Source organism: Silurus meridionalis, chromosome 26, assembly GCF_014805685.1.
Source record: "Silurus meridionalis isolate SWU-2019-XX chromosome 26, ASM1480568v1, whole genome shotgun sequence".
In the NCBI taxonomy this organism is placed as follows: domain Eukaryota; kingdom Metazoa; phylum Chordata; class Actinopteri; order Siluriformes; family Siluridae; genus Silurus; species Silurus meridionalis.
The window spans coordinates 5,925,390-5,943,590 of NC_060909.1; the positions used below are offsets into that span (position 1 = coordinate 5,925,390).

An 18,201-nucleotide genomic window follows, 5' to 3' on the forward strand; every position below is an offset into this window, starting at 1 on the left:
TCTATTGCTTTGAAGCAATTGGGAAATGTGCCAAGATTTAATAGAAAGGATAGAGGTAAGAAGATGCAGCATATCACAATCTGGTGGAGTGTATTAAGACAGGTTTACTAGAGATGAAATTCTGAAATTCTGGGCCTTGCACATACTTTATTGCATGTTTGACTACTTTCGCTTTGTTGCCAAGCATAATTGTAAAGGTCAAAGTTGAAAATGTATTACTAATTCGCAAAAGATTTTAATGAGTATATGTACACATGACGAAAAGTACGTGAGTGCATCACTCGTATATTCAATTCAGTCCTATTCAATTAAATAAAAAAGTATATAGCACTTTTAACAATGGACATTGTCCCTAAAGCCGCTTTACACAAAATAATACAGTGTAGCATCATAATTTGGTCCCTACATGTTTATCTTTGATGAGTGAGCCAGTGGCGACAGTGGAAAGGAAAACCTTTGTGAGATGGTATGAGGAAGAAATCTTGAAAGTAAACAGACTCTAAAAGAAACCCATTCTCATCTGGGTGTCACTGAATGTAAATTATTTATAGTATCAACTGTTCACTGAATGGAGACTTGACTGTAAACTGTTCAATGTAGCACGCTCTTTATATTAATTACAGTCCATATGAGATTATATTTAGTTAATGTGCTTGTTGGACATTCCATTACAAAATCATGGATATTAATAAATAATATTACAACCATTCCAGTGATTCCCCCACTACCACCACCCATGTGGCCATAACAGCCTCTTCTGTGAAGGTTGTCTACAAGATTTTGAGTGACCCTGCACTGTGTTTTTCATGCTCTTCCACTTCGTGGCTGAGCTGTTACTGTTTTTAGACACTTACAATTTCAACAGCAACTTTGGTAGATCTAGCAGGGCAGAAATTTTACTGTTTTGTGGTCCTGACAACACCATGTTAAAAATCACTGCGCTCTTCTCTACAATCCATTCTACTGCCAAAGTTTGTCTTTAGAATGTGCATGGCTATGCATTCGATTTTGTCTACTTTATAGCTGAAGGTGTCAGTGAAACACCTGACCTGGGGTATCCACATACTTTAGCTCATATAGTGCATATGAGCAAGTATATTACTGTATTATTATTATTATTATTATTATTATTATTATTATTATTATTATTATTATTATTATTATTGTATATTGTATATTTGTACATACGTAAAATGCTTCAGAGTGAATGTATGCTTATTATGACTTGCTGAAGAATTCTCTCAGAGGAAGGCCTATGAGTCAGGATGAGGAGCAACGGCAAAGTGGCACCTGCTTAGTTCCTTTTCTGGAAGACTGGGAGACAAAGAGTGAAAAAAATGTGCACGCAAGAAAGAGCGAGAGAGAGAGAGAGAGAGTGGGAGAGAGAGAGAGAGAGTATTTGCCAGGCCCAGGGAAAAAGCATGTTTGTCTATGGAGCTCAAGCCCTTATCTCCAGCCTGTACTGACGCCATACTCTTCCTGTCTCAAATCTCCTCTGCTGATTTACTCTCTCCCCCGCCTCTCCCTTTTGCCTCCCTCCCTTTGCTTTCATTCTCTCTCTCTCTCTCTCTCTCTCTCTCTCTCTCTCTCTCTCTCAAAGCAGTCGGCCCCTCAGGCACCCCAGCCAGTAGTGGCACTCAAGCCCCCCTTCCCCGTCTCACTCTTGGAGATTAGATACGGTCTCTGTACCTGCTGACGTAAACACTGGTGGTCAAATGCACGCAAAGGCCACGGCTGTTGACAGGACGTGTCTGCCTTTGCTTTTGTAAGGTTAGTGATGTACACAATCAATTCTTCATCTCTCTCGCTCTCTTTTTCAACTGCAAAAAAATGTATTGCTTTGCAGACAGTTCTAGATACATGCTGAGACCATGACAGTGTTCTGGACACAGTTTTTTCTAATTATCTCTTGGCCAAGCTGTGATTGTTGTCCTGCTCCTTTTTACCCTGCCAAGATTCTTCTTGAAACAAGAAAAAAAAAAAAAATTCTATATAAAACCAGACATTTATTTTATTTTAATTTTTTTATTTGTTATACCTTGCAGTTATTGACATAAACCAGATAGGTGCCTTTTACTGGCATTCACCAACTGCTCAGCTGATATAGACAGAATCCCATCAACCTTCATAAGTGCATCATATGCACACAGATCAGTGCAGACGGGGTGTATTTGCACCCATGTGAGTGCAGAAGCTAATCTCTCTGTCTGGAACTCTGTGGCCTGCTCAGTCGGCGCCGAGCTCTTTGGAGCCTCAGCCGCAATCAGTAGCCACGCAGCCCTCTGTCACACTGCCTTTCTTGCCCTTTCCTTTGTTTTCAACTCATTTCCTTCCTCAATTTCTTAGATATTCTCTTTCCCCCTCACAGTCTAAACATGGGCATGTTTAGAAAGCATGCAAAGGAATGAAAGGAGCTGAACACAGAACCTCAGGTCTGGAGTTGCCCTACTTGGGTTTAATACATAAATATATTATATGACTGTATTTCTGTCCAGCATAATAAAAACCTGGAGACTGGCCAAATAATTTTTGGTTAAGAGTGTTTATGAGAGTTTTTCAGGACCAGGGCCTTCATTGTATAATCCTGACATTGTTTATGATTGTTCCATGTAAACAGCAGTACCCCAGTCTTTGTGGTCCTTTCTGGTTTATTGTAACCAAAAAAGTGCTTCAAGCTTTTCTGCAGACTTTGAAGGCTTATGATCTTCCAATGACAGATTTCTAAAAACAAAAGAAGCATGACGCCTGTAATTCTGCACAACTGTCATGACCTTGCATGTTAGGAAATGCTATTTATTTATAATTGCAGTATAAAGACAGTACTGCTCTTGATCTACACACTCATGCTGATTTGAATACACAAAAGTGATGATTGATGTAGTTTACGGCTATGCCATTATATTGGGATAGCAGAGAAATTGACACAAGGAACTCTTTTATTTTTACACAATAACATATGAAGAAATCTTTCATCCCAACCAGCTCAGAATCAAATGCTCCAAAAAACCTTATGGAGAAGTAGGTTTCACATGCAAGCACTTTGGTTGAACTTAGACAATGAAAGCGCCACATAAACTGTAACTGTTTTAATGCTGTTTTCTCTGAGCATTTATGGCAGTTTACTTAGCATTTATGGAAAAAGTCTACAGTGCCCATACGTTGAAACAATTACAGAGATGGAGGATTTGGGGAATTATCAAGAATTATAACTCTTTTTGTTCCTTAACATAAAAAAAAGACGAATCCCAACATTGTCACAGCCATTTGTGGCTAGAAGCCAGAGAAACAAAAATAGCTTTCTAGGTCTGAGGGATGGCATGCTTGCTCTTACTGGTCAATCACAATGACACTCTGGCAGTCCTGGACATTTTTTAGTTTCCATATGTAGAAAAGAGTGTAGAGTACTTTATCTAGTGTGTTCTTGGTGTGTTTTTAAATGTGTTATGCAGCCTGAGCAGCGGTTTACAAAGTACATGTTAAGCTTTACGCTCCCTAAAATTAACAATGAATGTATGCTGTTTTGTTCTTTATTGGAAAAAAAAATAGTAATCATTGCCAATCCTGCAGAATGAAATAAAAGATTGGAAAATAATCCAGTATAGGAACCATACTTGGTCACATGATTTTATAACACAAGGTTATATTATTGTAAAGTACAAGAGCATGTACACATCAGTGACCTCTGTGTCTTCTGAATCTACTGAAACCTATCAGACGTTTCTACTGTGGATTTAGCTCTGCTCAGACTTTTCCCGGCCTGTGCCACGTTGAAGAATCTACCCCATGTTTTCCCAGCAGATACTCATTGAGGGTTCTGGCTGTCTTCCTCGTTTAACCATAAATGAAGCTCCACGTGCCGAAACACCGGTTTGAAAGGCCAGAAATTTCCCCAGACAGATTCCACTGAGTGTGTCTGTCTGAGTCTTGCTGTTACAGTGCACTTCATTGTCAGTGAAATTGCAAAATTAGCAAAAAGGTCATTTTTTTTATTGTTGTTATTCCAGTAAGTTTTCATCTTACATGCATATTTTTCCTCAGTAAGTAAGTGATTATGAGTTTTGCTAATGACCAGAGGGTTGTGTCTTCAAATTCCATGACATCCAGTTGCTTTATACCGAACTAATATGTGTGTACGTCTTCTATTTTTGACAGGTAACATCCAAGCTGATTTTTGTAGGTATATAATTATAGACTATAGCCTATAATCTGTTTCTGTGAACATATTTTATTTCATCTGTCAGTGGAAAGAAGACCACAGCTGACCAGATTTTATTTCTGTTGTATTGCCACAAATGTCCAAGTGTATCAGGCAATATTAGGGATTTCCATCACTGTGTGTAGCAATTGGCCAGATTAAGCCGCTTAAATGCCAAATGCTGCAAATGCTTAAGGTGTAAAGACAAAAATATGTAATTATATGGCTGATGATATTAAACTTCTCAAGACGGTATTTTATATAAACTCTGTACAAGATGTAAATGCATAAAAATAAATTCCTTCTAAAATCTTTTCTGTCTTGTGAATGATTTTTTATTATTATTATTTTTTTAATAATCATGAAAATCATGAAAAAGAAATCAAATCCATATATATTATCCAAATTAAAAGTTTGAATTACACTGGTAGCATTGTTTTACTATGCTATTAATATATATATATATATATATATATATATATATATATATATATATATATATATATATATATATATATATATATATATATAAAACATCATTTATTTGAATTATGAAATTTTACTTACTTATCTTCAGCATTTGTTTAACTGAAGAGTGATGGTAGATTCATTGTCTATACATTTTTGTCTATCCTGGAATCACATGATCCTGGAATCCTAAAATGTGTCCTGGAATACACCTAGGAGTCCACACCTATGAGTCATTTATCCTTGTTAATTCACCTACTGGCATGTTTTTGGGAGGTAAATCCCACACAGACATAACAAAATCATGCACAGAAACTCTCAGTAACCCCAGGCAAGGAGCAAACCAGAGACCCTGGATCTGTGATTGATGCTACAAAATGCACCACCATGCTGCTACTGAATAGTGTTCAGCTTTAAACAATAGCATAACCAATAAAACATGAATTTATACTATATGTTCCATTTGTGGTTACAATTGCACCAATTCTCTTATTGACTCTGTGGAGTGGTGTTCTGAGAAACTAGGCTGGCTTGCTGTTTTTGGGCTTCTTGGAGAACTTGCTACAGTTCTTTCGTTGCACAAGAGAAGTCCCAGACAACCTTAATAATATGCTGTTACTTAATATGGTCCATTGCAAAATAAAACAAATATTTCTCTGTACCACTGAAACATTTGAATAGAAATTAATTCTTAGAAAATCTTTTTTTCCCCTTTCCCACAGACACAACTATACAGACGGTATTAAATTAGAATGTCAGACAAAATATCTATCTATCTATCTATCTATCTATCTATCTATCTATCTATCTATCTATCTATCTATCTATCTATCTATCTATCTATCTATCTATCTATCTATCTATCTATCTATCTATATTCTGGAAAGCCAATTAGTCTGGGTTTTTCTTAGTTTAATGTGTATGTTGTGAACATTCTTAAACTATGCACTGGAGTCAGAAAGTCTGATTTATGGTCCATTGCATTACAAACTCAATACAATCACAGTACAAGTGTAAATGTACTTCAGAACGGCATCTTTCATCCAGCCTCTTAAATCACCATCTCACTGTTCTGTATCCGTTTCTCATTATCCATTTTCTCTAGTAGCTTGAGATCAATTCCAGCCTGCAAAGTCTACTCTATCTGCCCCCAATCCACTTCAAGCCTTCATAGACTCAGAGTGACTTCCTTCATTTGCTGCTTTTTGCAACCTTGCCATAGCTCCATTACTGCTCCTGATGACATGGCATTCCTGTGCTAGGTCTTGCTAGGCCCCTTACGACAGCACCATGGCTGCCCAGAGCCTGGGTGGACACAGCTATTTTGGGAGTTGGTTTGGTGCCGGACTCCCTGTCTCCTTAGCTCTAAACTTCACTGCTGATAGATTATCTTCAGGAGACTAAATGGGAGTCGGAACAGTTATGAACCTGACGCCAGGCGAGCACGTTTATCGTCCACTCAGAGCACTGATAAGTGACGGGAGCTGTAATGAGGATACCAGAACTTGTCATACAGAGGAAGGCTTTAATCTAGTAATTTACTGAAGTTTGTACCATACACATGTTTTCAGCAGTTTTTTACATTATTTTGTACCATAAAGCTTTTTGGAAACACCTATGTAGATGGCAATTTCTTTGCAGTTAATATAATTCATTTTAATTGAAGAGGCATGTGTGAACAAAATGCCAACTGCAACAATTCAGTACTATCATTCAACACAAAGGGCAATTGTTATTTATCTTAGGACAGCAGTGTTTAGTTATACATTTTTGTTATATTCTTTGGCAATTGAACTTTTTTTATTCTAAACTTGTAAAATTTTTCTTTTTATTATTCTTTGAAAAATATATAGAAAATCTCAACTGCAAACATCAGCAAGCGCATATTTTCCCAATAATGACCGCATGACACTAAGACCAGTTGTAAAGATGCAAGCTTACATTCTGTAAATAAGGCAGAAATCGACCAGGTGAGACCAGGATTCCAGATGCCTCTCTAAACGTGCACATCCCTGTAAAGAGTGTGAGAAGTCTTTCTGTCAGGATGATCAAAAGCTCTAGCCTAAATATGGGGTCTACAGGAGTTAGCCCATGATTTACAGCCTGATGATTTCATCCATTAATAGCACATGGTCACATCTGCCTTGCCGCCTCCTGAAGTATTTGAAAGGCTGGGCCAAATTGTTATTAAACTTTACACTTCTCAGTTGAAATAAGAATAGTAGAACTGAATAATCCTTTTTTTGTAGAACTTTGTTCACCATGATCAAGTCAGTGTATTATGGGGTGTGTTTTCTCTTCTCAAACTCCACATGGGTAGAATTAACCCTTTCTTGGAGGTTGCTGGTACTGTTTCACTAATAGTACCACCACATTACAACTACTATGCATATCACCATTATTAGTGTTGTTAATACTTTTACAACTTATACGATACATATTGAAGTCATAAATATAAATGTAAATATAGTTGCAGGAAGAAACAAGAGTACCATAACTGTTGCAATGCATGCAAGATGAATAATTTAGTTATTATGTAATTTATTTTACTTTAATGTAAATGCATGGTGCTTTTGGATTGATTGTTGTTTTCTGTGCATCACACATTCATATGCATGTTGAGTAATTTATTAATTTCTTTTGCTTGCATGCAAAAGATGATCATGCATGGTTGTCACATATGCGTGTTCATTGTGGGATTTTTACACTTGTGCATGTAGTTATTCCTATATGTATATGTATATGTATATTTACTATAGTTTTAGGTTTTCCAGGGCTCCATGAGTGGGCCCTTTAAGCGTGCCGAAACCCGACACCGCGCCTGCGCAGCGCCCCGCGCGCCCCGCGGCCGCCACCGAGTCTAGACGAGCACATGACGAGGAGCAGCCAATGACTCGGCCGCGTTCCTTCCAAGGGCCCCCGCGAGTCCGTGCGCGCGTGTGTGTGTGTGTGTGTGTGTGTGTGTGTGTGTGTGTGTGTGTGTGTGTATGCGTGCGTGCGTGTGAGAGAGGGAGAAGGAGCGCAAGGAACAATCGTAGGATCCAGTTCATCTCGGTCGGAGCGCAAGGATTTAAAGGGCAAGTCTTCCTGGCGCAGAGACTTCATGGATGTTTCCGTTGCATGAATAATTTGCATAGAGATAAAGAGATATATATATTGTCTGGCTGGATCAGGATGGAGGTGTTCCCCCTGAAAGGATTACTTTGGGGTTGGTTACAGAGTTGCAGCGTGCACGCGCCTGTACCGATCTGAAACAGAGTATATACTGTTTATACAGTGTAACCGAGGTTCGGCTGATCAAGAGTGTGTTCATCCTGTGATGTGAATCTTAACGGGCTGTGCAGGAATGCACCGGACTCAAGCAAGCCTTTAAATCAACTTTTTCATGTTTTGCAGACTTGGATCTGCATGCATTATTTATTTTTTTATTTACTTTATTTTTTTTTATTCTAATTGGCATTGATGCGCCGTGACAGCGCCGCCGCTTTTTTGCTGCAAAACTGCCCTAGTCTAATGTTGTGTTCCGGCCAGGAGGAATGCGCCCGCGGCTGTGCGTCTAGGCTTGTGCACGGCGCTCACCGAGCCTTGATGTCGGACAACGAGCAGGAGCATCGTCGGGATCGGGAGCAGACGTAGGACGCAGTCCCGCACACATAGATATATATATATTTATATATACATACAGACGCCTTGGGAAAGGAAAAAAGCGCGCATGAGAAACGGTTAAGGTGTCGTATGTTCAGGACGAGACGCGGCGCTCTGGTTCGGCGACTCTGGAGAAGCCGTTTGATCGCGGACGGAGAGGAGGCCGATGGAGGCAGCAAGAGCTGCGAGGATCCGGAGAACATTTCCCGAACGGAGCCTACGCCTGTGGGAAACTCCGGGGGATCAAGCGACACCCTGGCTTTGGTGGAAAGTGTAGGATCTGAGCTTGTTGTAGAACAAGCAGGCATCCAAGTGGACATGTGCGTCCAGGAGCAGCGTGGACTCCCTCCATCGGAGGAGGAGGAGAGCGAAGGCAGGACAGTGACCTGCTGTTGGTTCAAAGACCTCCATCGAAGCAAAAGTGACCTTTCTGATTCCTGGCAGGTTCGAGACCATGGTGTTAGTGCTGCTGCAGATTCGAGAACTCGTAGGACATTACTGGAGCAAGAACTTCACAGGTGTGCCTATGCGCTCCTGAAAAGTTTTAAGGAGAAACCCCTGGGCGTCTTATTGGAGTCTGTGGAGTCTAAAGGTGCTGTCATGGCTGGATGTGTTGCAGCTCCTCAGGCCGAGCTGCATGTCGGAGGTCGTGCGGTGTCTCCTCAATACCTGCTGTGTAGGTTTTTCCGTTGGCCTGACCTGCAGCTCTCATCCCCGCTCAAAGCTCTGTGCTGCTGTCAGAGTTTCAGGGCGCCAGGTGGCGAGGCTCCATGCTGCAACCCCTATCATTACAGCCGCCTTTGTGGACCAGGTGAGGATGCTCGAAGCGAAGGATTCTTCAGGGTCATGATGGCGTCTATAAAATGGCTGAGGGTAGTAATGAGGAATGTCAAGGCTTCTGCAAAGATCTTACAGATTTGATACATTTTCAAGTTACAGTGCGATATCACGCATAAATAAAGCCACATGCATGTCTTCTGTAACTCAATTTCCATTTAAAGTTAGTGTCTAGTTTACAGACAGGCTGATTTTGGTTCGAGCACATGCAAGCCTACATAAAATGTCCATCATTTGTTATTAGATCTTGCACAATCTTGCACAATCCTGCGCTTGCACGGTGGGAATTAAATCGAGAGAAACAGAGAGGAGCTGGCTGTGACACTCTCTTGTTCAGGAAGTGGAACTCCCAATTCATTACCCTACTGGGACGCTTCGTTTTTTTGCTCCTCATTCAAGAGTGTTATTCACAAAAACACACACAGTCAGTGTGCACAGAGCAGCTCTTAGCACTGCTGCCCAGGCAGGGTGTAGTAGTTCTCATGAGATCAGTTATTTAGAGGTTTTCCATATTTCAGGCTTTTGATTTTGTGCACTCACCAAAATTTTTCTCCGAATTGAGTCATGCTTCTGCCAAACAATCGAGCGAAGATTAGGGCTGTCCTCGAAAACAATGAAATAATACGCAAATCGTTTCAGTATATACTGACCTTTTTGTTTAATATTTGCATGCGTGTGTGATGTAGAGTTATTCTGAAGGGCATTTTTGTGTTATAAATGTTCCTTTCACTCTTTTACACACTTTTAAACACTTTCATGAGATGACAAAGTATGTCATATGTATGTATGTATATATAAAGCATAATAGAATCTGAAATAATGGCTAAATACAGTGCAGTATGCTCAATGTGCAAAGTACAGAGAGTTGTGTATTATGTACAGAAGAAAACGTAATACGTGTGAATTCTGAACTGGTGCAAATGCAAGTAAAAGAGAAATGATGAGTGTTAGTGGTCATTTTTTGTAAAGTTACTGCAAGAAAAATAGACAATAGCCTAGAAAATGCACTGTAATGCAGGTGTGTCTTCGCTGTGCATTCCCTAAACCAGAACACAGTTTGTGAGATGGACTTTTGATGCCTTCATTGTAGAGACCTTTTGCATTAAATAACGTGAAAATTCTTGTGTTCTTGAGAAATGGTCCACAAAAGTGCACAAATTGTTAAATAATAAAGAACAAAAAAATGAGTTTAATCTGACAGTGCGTGCTTTGCAGACTGACATCCCCAGCTCTGTGTTTGCCTTTGTGCTATGGTCCTCTCACTCTTTGTGCTATGCTCCATACTTGCTGCAGTCTTATTAAATCATGAATATATGAATGTGTATATAAAGCTGAATATAAAGCAAGTTCTAATGTAAACTTTTTACCTTTTAGATTCGCCACCCCCTCCCTACTCACAGCTCTCTCCCAAACTAGGACAGGAGTCTCTGGGTAAGACTTTTGCATCATTACTTGCAGTATGGCTAAATAATTCAGTGAATTTTGTATTGGGTAAAGCTTTATATTTTGTATATATTTATATATTGTATAATTTGAACTGAAGAACTAAGCAGACACACCAAAGTGCTTTTATTCACTATTGTGTTTTATATAGCAATAGTGTGATATATATTTTTTAAATGGCTTCTATAACCTTTTTTTATGATTTTTTTTTATAGTTCCTATACACCCGGTGTTGCCTTATACTGAGATTGAGGCGACTGGGTCACTAAGCAGCACAACCAGGGGTCACTCAGGTGAGTCCTCTGAAATATCATTATTTTCACTGAAATATCATTCATCCTGGGATCGACCGATGTCTGCTGGTTATGTATTTTACTTGACAGACATCCTCTTTGTATATGATGTGTTGGGTTACTGTTAATAATCTCTAGCCACCATATCTAGATCATTTGAGTGATCATCCTGGGCAGTATTCTCCCCTTTTTTTTTTACCTGTATTTCAAAAAAAGGCAGCGAGAATCTGATCCTGAATGAAATCTCACTCATAATTGAAGTCTAAACACTTTTCCATCAATTTACAGCTGTTTGACTATAAAGGTTTTGTTGTGAAACAGACATGAGCAAATGTCCAATTAAAATGGTTCCTATGTCATTTTTTCCCCAAATGAACAACGAAAACACGAGCAAAACAGTAAATAGTAATTCTGGTTATTCGCTCTGCAATGAAGTTTTTACAATCTCGTAGTTTAACACGTGTCCACCGATTCTCTCGCAGGAAAATGTATTACTGTATTAAAAGAAGAAAAAAAGAATCCTTAATTTATTTACGATTCATGAAAGCGCGCTCCAAAAATATGACTTGCACATAAAAGTTTATTATCAGAGTTTTAATCATTGCGCTTGTACAAGTCATTAAAACTATCCTTAGACTAAGTACGTTTTGAGAAAGTTTTTTTAAAGAGTTTCTGTCGCAACTAAACACACACTTCAGATACAGTGGATTGAGATGACATTGGAGTGCTTTTTAAACTTGCACTTATTTGAATTCATTTGAATGCTTCCTAGGTGTTTGTTAGTAGTAGGAATGGGCAGATAAAAAAAATCTATTCTATGAGCTTTGTGGTGGCTTTGCTGGGAATTTCACCCCCCTAGAGGAAACTGAGTGAATTAAAATAAACATGAGTGATGAGTAGAAACAAGTTGTGGACTCAAGCAGCGATTACCATATACTATCCTTCTGTAATTTACGTCTGCCATTGTACTGTGTGGTTTTGTTGCCCCTGTGTCCATTTGCTTTGCGGTTCAAAAGCTTATACCAAGGTAACCTTTTTCCTCGTTGTCTAATCTAGTTGAGCTCTTTAAGACTTCCTTTATAGCAGTGAAGAGATTCCTCAACATCGTTTGCACACTTCCCGGTGTCCAGACTTGAGGCGCAACTCCTTGTAAATTAGATTATGACCAACAATGGGCAGTTTTGTGAGCGCGGGCCTCGCTGCTTCCAGCAGCAGTGGGAAGTCTCGGAGCACCGCATAATTACCGCGCCTTTGTGGTCTGAAGACAAGGAACGAGATCCTCTTTTGGCGTGTCACACATGGCTCTTGCTCCATTATTTGCATGTTGTTGTTTCCTGCTGAGTTTTGCAACACAGGCTTCGGCGCAGCCAGCCAGTCGCATTTTAAAATAAGGTTTAAATTACAGGGCTCGCTGTGGCTTTTCCTCTTCCTGACTGAGCGCAGGCCAACACGCAATTTAACTAATGAAATCCTGCCAGTCTGAGCAGAGATTCTTTACAGATGTCGACAAGGGACGACTCTATCAGTTGTTGGAAAAGTGGAGGAGACGGTGAAGGGTGTGTTTCTATTCAGTTGCGAGGTGATTTTCTGTGTGTGTCTGCATATGTATGTGTGTGATGGAGCCTTTTTTCCTGAGTTGAGTGTTGTGACACTGTGAAGCGTCTGCCTTCTATCATCCTGACATAGCTTGTTTTCTACATTTTGAGGGATGGATCGATATGCAGTCTGTTTGCTCACTTCTATCACATATCACCTTGAAAAAGAAAGCAATACCCGTGCATAATAATACTACGCACTTATCCTTGAGGCGTCTTCTGAATCAGATACGAGGCTGCCATCATTTCTTACTTTGAATAAAAAGAAATTTGGTGCTAAATTTAGGTGAGGAAAGGGCAAGCAGCTGAGAAATAATTGCTCCTGCATGCAAAATCCGTTCAGACTGAAATGCAGGGTTGAGTGAGCAACAGAGGAAATTTGGTACTTTTAAGCTTTCCAAGCATTCTTAAAAAGGAATGAGATACAAAAGGGCTGCACTGTCTTACTTCTGCAGCAGTATGAACTTTGTTTTTGGTTTAGAATTGCAAAAATAGCTCTCATTGCATTGTTAAGCCAACGGTTGTGTTGCAAGCATTTTTGGTTTTGGCTTTCGCTTGTGTGTCCCCCACTCTGAAATCTCACTTTCTCTCGCTCTCTCACTCTCTCTGTCTGTCTTGCTGTCTCTCTGTAACCCAACATGTTGGAAGAGTCTAATCTGTGCAGGGAGATCTCATTTTTGGCTCAGCAGGATACACAGCACTGCTTCGCTCCCCTCCTCCTCTCATTTGGCGGTGTTGGTTTAGGCTTAGCTGTGCTCAGACCTCTTCTGATGGGTGTGCATGCCTCACCACCCATGAACATCTTGAACATTCTATGAACCATTTAATCGAAAAAGGGAAAAAAGAAATAGCATCAGTGTATTAGCAGCATTATATATTCTATGTTTTTGATTGTTTTTTTATCATATCTATGATAATGGTAATACGTTTTCATGTCATAAACTTTGTAGATTTGCCAGCTTTTTCAGGGTCAGTAGAGTAGAACGATTAATCAGGCAAAATTATCCTGTTTAATTATGTAAACTGGTTTAAACTTAACATGGGTCTTTTAAAATCGATGCTTTTTTCCTGGTCAAACCTGAGCAGGAAATTCACAGCTTGATTTACCACACTGCTCTGCTTTTTGTCTGCCTCTCACGCACACACTCACTCACATGCATATATTAATTACTGTCCATATTTACACCAAGAGCCAGCACTATTTCCTTCTCATATTACACTTGGAGTCATAAAGAATCATCAATAGTGGAGTCAATGCGCCTTCCTGCACTTTCCTTAAACCAGTCTCGTTTCATTAGCAGCGCTTCCTCGGCTGCTTCAGGGAGTGGAGTGTGAGCAGAATGGCGCCACAGGCCTGGGCCTTTAGATCCTCCCCCTCAATGGAGCCTGCGAAGCAAAATAATGCCATCAGTCTGTGTGCCAGTTAATCAGAGCTGATAGGCTGGCGGCTGGGGGGTCAGGAGGTCACGAGTTGTCAGGGAGCTGAATGGAGATCCTCAGAGGGGGAGAAGGGCCCCTGAGTGGCCCGCTGGAATGCAGAGAGGGGTGTGTGTGTGTATGTGTGTGTGTGTGTGTTGGAGGTAGAGATGACAGATTTGGGCCTTTTAGTGGGAACCATTGCCTCTTTAGTTCCAAAGCCCTCTCAAAGGGAATTGTAAAACTGTAAGGAAATGAGGTAGCACTTCCACTCCGTATAACAGCAGAATGAAAAAACAGAGAAAGGATCGACATAAAAGTGATGGGAACGTTTGATGTAATGCTTCAGAGCAATGTTGTCATGTTTCAGAAACCTGCAAACTATTGCCTGTGGCTTTCATTTAGTAAACGTCTATGGCATGTAAAATGTAATTGTTGTAACTACATATGTAACTCATTTCCATACTAACTATATTATGTGTTTTCATAGCCATTACTGTTTGCTGTTTTGCTTTTTTTTTTTTTTTTTTGGAGTTTTCCAGTTTAGGAAAAATGCAGCATCATGATTCCGTCTTTCCAAATAAAAAAAAAAATCACTTCCAGCCAAGACATTATTTATGGTGTGATGCAAGAATGATTCTATCGCTTGTATTTGGCTTAGCTTGATGTTGTAATATGACTGTTATATCCGATCTGTATTATCGGGATTCATTCTATTCATAGGATTTACCAATCATTTTGGACTTTTTACAATTTTGCTCATTTCAGCCTTTAAAAAAATGGTAACAAGTGCTTTGAGAAAATTTGTGGACACTGAATGAATATTGTCAGTAGTCAATGTTCACTGGAGAATAAAACATCTAAAGCAGTAAAATCATATTTTTAGTAATGGCTTAAGGGTAACTTACACTTATAATCGCAAGCTTGCTAGTTAACTACCTGGACTTGTTCCTAATGCCTTTTGAATGTGTATTTTTTTGGATCCTCCAGGCTAAGATTTGTGAGTCGGTTCATGATTGAACTCGGTACTCCCCCCGGAAACATTTCACAATATGTCTGTTTGTTACAACTATTAGAAGTATGTGGAAGGACTTTATATGCATTCTGCTCTTTAATAAGTACAGTTTGGCTATTCTGCTGTATCTTTAGCACTGTTAAAGTTTTTGTAATATAAAATGCAATAAGCTGATGCCACTCTTTTCCTTATGCACATTTCTATATTTACAGACACCAGCTCGTCTCCCTCCTCACTCGGACGTAAACACTGGTGTAACGTGGCGTACTGGGAGCACCGGATGCGTGTGGGTCGCCTGTATCCGGTGTACGACTCCTCCCTCAGCATCTTTTATGACCTACCTCAGGGCACAGGCCTATGCCTGGGCCTGCTGCCCAACATGGGCCGTGGCAGCTCATCGGTTCAGCGTGCACGCGCCAAGATCGGCCATGGTATCCTACTAAGCCGAGAGGCTGATGGTGTGTGGGCGTACAACCGCAGCCAGCACCCCATCTTCATCAACTCGCCCACTCTGGAGCACCCTCGCTGCCGCAGCCCCACCGTCACACGGGTGATGCCAGACTACTCGGTTAAGATTTTTGACTACGAGAAGTCATGCCAAATCGGCCACCTGGCACACACGGAAGGGCCGTACGATCCAAACAGCGTGAGGATCAGCTTTGCTAAGGGCTGGGGACCATGCTACTCAAGACAGTTTGTCACATCATGTCCATGCTGGCTGGAGATTTTGCTTAATAACCACAGATAGCATACACACGTGCACACACACACACACACACACACACACACACACACACACACACACACACACACACACAAAACACAGTGGCAACTTACTTAGTCTTACTTATTTCTCTCTCTCTCTCTCTTTCTCTCTCTCTCTCTCTCTCTCTCTTTCTCTCTCTGTCACACACACACACACACACACACACACACACAAAACACACACACAGGCACATAAATACATTCACACTCCCGATCCCGAAACGTAATCTATTTAGATTTAATATAAAGTTTTATATATACATATTATATAAAGGACATCATACTTGTAAATAATGAGTCCTTTTTACAGTGTAATTATTTATGTACGGTGCAATGTGTATATGGACGTGAAGAAAACAAGATGATCAGGTGATGCACTTTGGATTCTATATGCTTCCATGGAATCTTTGCCATTTTTACTAACGGATGTGTACAGAAACCCTGGTTTTGGTGTATAGTTTTCATATACGATCAATACCCAAAAAAAAACAAAAAGTACAATGGACACATTGATAATAAAGTATTCCTCAGATAATCTCAGTGTTGGCTGTCCTTATTCAAAATTTTAATTAGTCTTTGGTGCATTCTTATGCACTGAGTTGAACTCAAATCTACTTTTTTTTGTGCAGGTCTAGAACATGGGCTTGCACCCGGGGTCGGGGGAAGGCAACGTTTTTTTTCTTTTAAAGCTTCTGTTTGTTCTGGAAGGCGACTGTTCGGCTTATTCAGCAGCCAGGCCAGCCCCACCTCATCCCTTTTAAAATAAGGCTTTCAGAAAGCCGCGTGCATATTATATGCATGCGCCATAATGCCCTGGCCTCTCAGCCTCCAGACGCATTCTTCAGGTCCATGTTGTATTATGACTGTAGAGACAGGAAAATTAGCACGGTCACACGGTTTGCGTCTGTGCCCTTACACCAGGGAAAAGACCTCATGGATGGAAGGGATGGTCATGTTTTTCTGCTGTTTCCTCTAATACTTTCTTTGCTGTTCTCAAACAGAGGGAAAGTTTGTCCGTTTTAATTTCAACTCAGTTCTTTCCCACGAATTTAGGAGCTCAGTGGTTCACAGTAACCCTCCAAAAAATAATATTGCATGCAAGGTTAGGCTTTTTCACTCGGTAGCCTCACAATGAACCATATTAGGTCAACGCCTTTACAATTCATATCCACTGCAGAAAACAGGCGTCTCTGAATAACAGGCTCTGTATTGCAGTTATTGGATCTGAAAAGTCGATTCCCATTACACACATACATAAGTTCACACAGATGCCCCGTGATTGGCTAGTTTCACTGTGCTGTTTCTTGTACTGAGAAAGCACCAGAGGCTAAACTTGCTTGCTTGGCATTGATGGGATTCAATCTTACAATCCCCTAATCATAGTCTGAATGCGTTTTTTTGTTGTGTTTCTCTGGGGTAAAAAACAGGAAAATATTTGGACCCCCTCGGTCCAGCCATATATGGTTCTTCTCCAGACTGTTACCACAGAGTTGCAGACACAATTGTATAGGATGTCTGTGGATGTGTTGGTATTATATTTTCCCTTGATTTCAACGAGAAAACCGAAACCTGCTCCAGCATCACAATGCCCCTGTGTACATAGCTAGCTCCTTGAAGATATAGATTATATGGGTTAGAGTTAAAAGATCATGGCCTGCTATAGAGTTCTGACCTCTAACCTATTGAAAACCTTTGGGATGAATTAGAATGCTGACAACACCCCAGTCCTTCTCTCCTCACCTACATTAGTGCCTGAATTTATTAACACTCTTGTCTAGTGGAACATCTTCCCAGAATAGTGGAAGTTACTATAACAGAAAATTGAGTCTTGGTAAAGATTTGCATAGAGAACTGGAAAGTTCAAGAAAGTCATACTGGGTGAATCTTTTAGTCCAGTGTGTAAAAATCTTCACCAGGAGTACTGTTAAAAATGTATAATACAGGTTACTAAGTACTGAAGCGACCATTATATTTCTAAATTAGTAGAAAACAATATGAAATAAAGACAACCTTTAGCTATCTGTCTTTTGACAAGCAATAGGTGCTTCTTTCAAACTCAGAAATTTGGATTGACTAGTTAAGTGAATTCCATCAGTTATACAGTAGTAAAATAGTCATTGTACGAAACTAGTTATAATGGGGCATTAATATTGCACTGACTTCTGAAATTAATTGAGGAGATGTATTAGCGATGAATGATTTGTTAATACTTAATCAAATTTTATCCATCAGTTTATCCCAGGCATCTATATATAAACACAACAAAGACTATAGAAGTTCTTAAACATTAAATCTGTTTAGGCTAGTTATGGCATTTTATCTCCTATTTGGCCCAAATGTGTAATAAAAACTACTGAATGAAATAGCTAACTATACAGTAAGTATATGTCCCTCAATTGGAATCCAGTCAGTCAGTAAGTCAGTAACTGCTGTGAAACTGAGTGTTACATCAGAGGCCACTGTTAAGGCCTCAGCCATTAATCCTGAGTTCAGAATATAGGCAGGTATTCTAGTTACCTACTGTCTTAT

The 18,201-nt window shown here is 40.0% G+C and overlaps 2 protein-coding genes across 2 annotated transcripts in view; one reads left to right on the forward strand and one right to left on the reverse strand.

Annotated features, from left to right (window-relative positions):
- The window catches only part of lctla (lactase-like a), a 33,062-nt gene extending 26,321 nt beyond the window's left edge, over nt 1–6,741 (reverse strand). The window contains exon 1 of the mRNA XM_046840584.1: nt 6,605–6,741. The gene's annotated coding sequence lies outside the window, so the exon portion shown is untranslated. The remainder of the gene's footprint in view (nt 1–6,604) is intronic.
- Nucleotides 6,742–7,630: 889 nt separating this feature from the next.
- smad6a (SMAD family member 6a) lies at nt 7,631–16,207 on the forward strand. Its single transcript, XM_046840120.1, has 5 exons — nt 7,631–9,119; nt 10,520–10,576; nt 10,804–10,881; nt 15,120–15,690; nt 15,726–16,207. Exons 1-4 carry the CDS (start codon nt 8,399–8,401, stop codon nt 15,653–15,655), a joined length of 1,392 nt encoding a protein of 463 aa, XP_046696076.1. The 5' UTR covers nt 7,631–8,398; the 3' UTR covers nt 15,656–15,690; nt 15,726–16,207.
- Nucleotides 16,208–18,201: the final 1,994 nt, after the last annotated feature.

Bases quoted from the DNA above. Each gene is read 5' to 3' on its own strand.
- smad6a (XM_046840120.1), top strand. From the start codon at position 8,399: ATGTTCAGGACGAGACGCGGCGCTCTGGTTCGGCGACTCTGGAGAAGC. The intron at 10,577-10,803 runs GTAAGACTTTTG...TTTTTTTTATAG, and splicing joins ACTAGGACAGGAGTCTCTGG to TTCCTATACACCCGGTGTTG. The intron at 10,882-15,119 runs GTGAGTCCTCTG...CTATATTTACAG, and splicing joins CACAACCAGGGGTCACTCAG to ACACCAGCTCGTCTCCCTCC.